Source organism: Takifugu rubripes, chromosome 2, assembly GCF_901000725.2.
Source record: "Takifugu rubripes chromosome 2, fTakRub1.2, whole genome shotgun sequence".
Taxonomy (NCBI): Eukaryota; Metazoa; Chordata; class Actinopteri; order Tetraodontiformes; family Tetraodontidae; genus Takifugu; species Takifugu rubripes.
Window position 1 is genome coordinate 14,426,275 of NC_042286.1, and position 5,000 is coordinate 14,431,274.

The 5,000-nt window shown below is 56.8% G+C and overlaps 1 protein-coding gene across 1 annotated transcript in view; it reads right to left on the reverse strand.

Moving 5' to 3' along the window:
* The window catches only part of gfra4a (GDNF family receptor alpha 4a), a 62,154-nt gene that overhangs the window by 9,765 nt on the left and 47,389 nt on the right, over positions 1–5,000 (reverse strand). The window contains 4 exon segments of the mRNA XM_029828439.1: positions 1,240–1,400; positions 1,402–1,580; positions 3,516–3,596; positions 4,344–4,625. Coding sequence (XP_029684299.1) covers positions 1,240–1,400; positions 1,402–1,580; positions 3,516–3,596; positions 4,344–4,625 — 703 coding nt within the window.

Consider the following 5,000-nt stretch of genomic DNA (forward strand, 5'->3'; position numbering starts at 1 on the left):
AACAATGATGTGTGTAAAACTCAGGTGGGACGATGAGAGGAGACGTCCTCTGTAGCCCGCCGGCCGACGCGGCGCAGGCGCCCGCGGGGCCGCGGGTCGTCCATCCATCCAGGCCGGCGTGGAGAACAACGTGTGATCGATCGACGTGACGGATGAAGCCGTTTGTCTCCCCGACGTGTGAAGAGGAAGTGGATTAAAGGTGGAAACGCCGCCTGTCTGCTGGGGGGGGGAGTGTTTTCCTGTCTGCTCCGACAACAAACGCCGCTTTAATGACGCGCCGCTCAAATCTGCCAGGATAGCTGATGCTGGAGGGGGACGGCGGGGCAGATGGCGGCGGGGAAGATGGCGACGGGGCAGACGGCGGCGGGGCAGACGGCGGCGGGGAAGATGGCGGCGGGGCAGACGGCGGCGGGGAAGATGGCGGCCGCCTCGCTGCCGCTTCACCCACAAAACAAATGGTGAATTTAACTGAAGTCATTAAACAGCCTAATGAGTCTATCAACTGAATTAATTGAACAGGGATGACTAATTAAATCTAAATGACATCACAGCAACAGAAGCACCAGAGGAAACAGTCTGGACGTCGTCTGGCTTCTTGTCCTCCTGCGGGACGGTCCAGCAGGAAGCTTCTTGTCCTCCTGCGGGACGGTCCAGCAGGAAGCTTCTTGTCCTCCTGCGGGACGGTCCGGCAGGAAGCTTCTTGTCCTCCTGCGGGACGGTCCAACCTCTGATGCTGCGGAGGAACCGGGGACGAGCGAGCAGGACGGCAGAAGCTCGTCCAGGCTCTGCAGCCTTTTAACAAACAGGTTCTTCCAATGAACGGTGGATGAACTCGGAGCCAAAGCAGAGATGGAGGGAGGAGGAGGAGCCTGATGATGTCAGCGAAGGAGAAACTCCCCGAATATTCCCGAACAAACAGAAGCCTTTTCTCCGTTTAACGGAGAACAAGTGGTTTTGATGATTGAATTCTGCTTCAGCCTGAGCTGAGAGGCTGCAGGGCACTAACACACAGGCCCGACTGGTTTTCCCTGACTGGTTTTCCCTGACTAGTTTTCCCTGACTAGTTTTCCCTGACTAGTTTTCCCTGACTGGTTTTCCCTGACTGGTCCAGTCCACTGGGACAGGAGCGTGATTGTCCTGACCCAACATGGTGCTACTGTCCACCAGACAGGAAGCGGGCGGTAAGCGGGCGGTAAGCGGGCAGTAAGCGGGCGGTAAGCGGGCGGTAAGCGGGCCGACCTGCACACGTAGTCGGCCTTGCAGACGCGCAGCTGAGCCAGGCAGTTGGGCTTCTCCTTGTCCTCGTAGGAGCAGGACGGGACGATGGTCTGGCGGCGGCGCTCCGCACAGGCCGTGTCGGTGCAGGGGCAGAAGAGCAGCTCGTGGGTGTAGTCGGGGGGGGACCCGGTCGAAGAACTTCCTCAGCGCCTTGTTGCACTTGGGCCGGTTACACGGGCCGGACCGGGCCGAGGGCTGGATGCAGGCCGACACGTACTCCGTGCGCAGCTTCTGGCAGGTCTCGTCGATGTTGCAGGCCTTGGCGGCGTCCAGGCAGCGGTTGACCGTCATCACCTCCGACTCTGAGGAGACATGAAGCAAAGCTTTTCATCCTGGGGAGGGAACATCAAATCCCAGCCAATGTTTACCAATGATTTCAAGGTCTGATTGGAGCTGTATCGACTGCCCCCCACCCCACCCCTCCCCCCCCTCCCTCCCCAGTGAGAGCTGAAAGGAGAACGAGGAGTCCGAGTGTGATGGAGAACATGAAGAACACACTCAGGCCTGATGAGTGTGTGATAAATACGAGATGATTGTGTTTAAATGCTGCATGAGTTCAGGCTGGCAGGACTTCAGCCGAGGCTTCCTGGATGAATATTTCATTCTGCTGGGTTAATGCGGGGGGGTGCAGCAGGAGGGGGGGGGGGGGCAGCTCTGAATGCTGCCCCCCCCCCCCTGCAGCCAGGTGCATCCAGCCCTCCCTCCCTTTCATTCGTCATCTTAATCCTGGGCATCTGCCATCAGTGCCCCAACACCCCCCCCCACACACACACACACACACACACACCCCCACACCCCCCCACCCCCCCCACACACACACACCCCCACACACACCCCTCCTCTGGGCTCCTCCTCACTGCAGCGGTAACGAACCACCTCCTGTGGAGCAACAGGAAAACCCCTCTCAAATCCATATTTCATACATATTTGTACCCAGTTTTCCTCATTCTATCATCGTGTGTGTGTGTGTGTGAGTATGCGTGCGTGCGTGTGCATGTGCGTGTGTGTGTGTGTGCATCTCCTCTGGCAGCCTCCTCTCCTCATTACTTTGTAAACTGCCTGTACTTTCGTCTCCTGGTGAATTTGCTTCTCACCAAGCTGTCATATAAAATATGAATGGCCGTGGAGAGCACCCTAACAAGCCATCACACACGCGGGTTATTCCCAGTTTAACGACTAAACACACAGAGCCGAGGAACGGGAAGTGTGCATGTGTGTGGGGGGGGGGGGGGATTTAGAGGCGGATGGACCTGAAGCCTGCAATCAGATACTGAAGGAGCATCTGAAGGCTAACAAAGAGCTCTGTCCGGTGCTGGGTGTCCTCCTCCCCGTGTTCACACGAGTGTTCCTGGGCCGATCCTGGAACATTCTGCTCCAGATTCCCTCACAGGTTCCTCACCAGACCCACTGGAGGCTGCGTGAACTGCTGCTGCAGCTGCTTTTCCAGTTCCGAGGCTGCTCCTTCAATGTTCCCTCTAATGTTCCCTAATTTTCCATGTGTCTGAGCAGACACACAAGCTCCCTGAGCACCCTGAGGACCAACATCAGACGGGTCCACTGTGGCCACACCAGTATCAGGCTTGTTCAGAACCTTGGATCACAGCGAGACACCAGTGCTCCCAGTCGTTGTCACATAAACACAGCGTGACAGTTACTGTCCTTGTGGGGACCTCACAGCAACAACGTGAGCAGGTCACTGATTGGGCGACATCCATGCAGACCAGGATCATTTCAGGATTTAATTAGCCAAAGCAAAAATGCTAATTGCAGCCTGTTATCATCTCCATCTCCCTATTAAAGCAACGCATGCTAATCATTTCATTAGTGTCATTGAGGTGCCACAGTTTCCTCAGCGTCACTGATGCGGAGCACAAGTGCTGCTGGGAAAATAAAACTGACTTTGGTGTCCTGAATGGAAACGAAGCCTTTTCTCTCAGACTCTGAAGGACCAGAGCAACATCTCCCACTTCTCCACCTTCCTCTGGCCTTTCATTCCTGCTATCTTTGTCTGCTCCGTCCCTCCCTGAATTAGCCGTGCTAAAGTAAATAGGTAATTAATCTTTGCCTGGGACGCTAACGTGCACGGAGCAGCCCTGCGGCCAGCCGCCAGCGCACAGCAGCACACAACCAGCGACGGCCCAGCGTGTCGGCGCCGCGGCAACATCTGGATCCGCCCTCTCGCCGGCCCGGAGGGGAGCTGGAAGCAGGAAGAGAGGAAGCGTGAGGCAGCAGGTCACCTGCAGCGATGGAGGCCAGGCGGACGTAGTCGGAGCCCCTCTCCTCGGGTTCGTACGGGTAGCTCTCCACCAGGCTGAGTCCTGCGGGGGAGGACACAGAGCAGGAAGGTTAGAGGGGCGGAGCCTCTGCTCAGCCTCAAGACGTCTAAATAAGCTCAGATGAGGACGTTAAAGGGAAGACGCTGCTGAAACCTTCATCCCCGAATGAACAGCTGCTGCTGCACAACACAAAAACTCCTCCGCACCTTCTTCAACGCGGTGCTTGACTCCATTTATTCGCACTGTTTTTGATTGGATCGTTCCTCATTATTCTTTTCACTCCTATTTAATTGCGGGGCTAATGATGACTGACAGAGCGGCAGAACCTCGGCTCCGGTCCCTGTTTATTGCCCTCGTCGCTCCGGCGTCTCGGTGTCTTTGTTTGCACTTCCTGTTCGGCTCTGTTACTGTACGAACAGCCGGGGGAGAGTTCCGATGGGAGCGGAGAACACAGAGAACGTGGGTGGAACAACACGGATCAGAGACTCCGTTTGAACTATTTCTGAAACAATAAATGCTGTTTTCATTTAAGCCTGGAATTTACAGTTTAGCCATCTGGAGGCGGAAGATTAGCTGGTAATGGGTGGCGCGCTCCGTAATCCCGGCGATGGCTCCAGTCGCCCACCTCCCACAACGCCCCAGCAGATTCCGAGTTCTACCTTCACCACTCTCCCTGATAAAGACTCAAATGGAAGAACATTTATCTCTCCTGCCAAAGCGCCGACTCAGCAGGACGTCCGAGCCCGCGGCGGCGCTCTTTCGGCGCCATCGGGACGGCGGCGGCCTCACCGTGCAGCAGCGACTGGTGCAGGCTCCAGTAGATGCTCAGGCAGTTCTTCTCCTTCTTCATGCCTCGTTTGCACTGGCAGCCGTGCAGAGGGGTGGACAGGAGCGCCGTCATGGCGTTCTCGCACTGGTTCCGCGCCCCGGGCCCCAGCTTCACGCTGCCGTCGCCCGCCACGCACTGCCGGAGGGTGCGCAGGCGCGGGCTGCACGTGTCGTCGCCGGAGCAGGCGTCGCCGGCGCGCAGGCAGTCCCAGCCCCCCGCGGAGAGCGCCGAGCGTGGGACTCCTGTGGGACACAAGATTCAGATTTTAGGGAAAATCCCGGATGGAGACGTTTGGGAGCAGCGGTCGTGGAGCAGAGCTCAAGCTGCTCTGGAGAAAACCCAAAATAAAAGAAAGGAATCACACAAAAGTGGGCCAAGCCCGAACCGGTGAGCTCAGGTAGGAGCCACTGGAGCAGTGTGTTACAGGCATCCCGTTACAACGTCGGCGGTTCTGGGAAATGGGTCAAAAGCCTCATCCCAGATCTGGGAGATAAAGTGGGAGCCAAAGGGAGGAAATGCTGACGAGCTTGTTGGAGATACTTCAGACAGCATTACATCACTCTGTTATCCTCCATCAAAGCAGCTGCCCTGTTAAATATGCAGGAAGTTCCATTAAG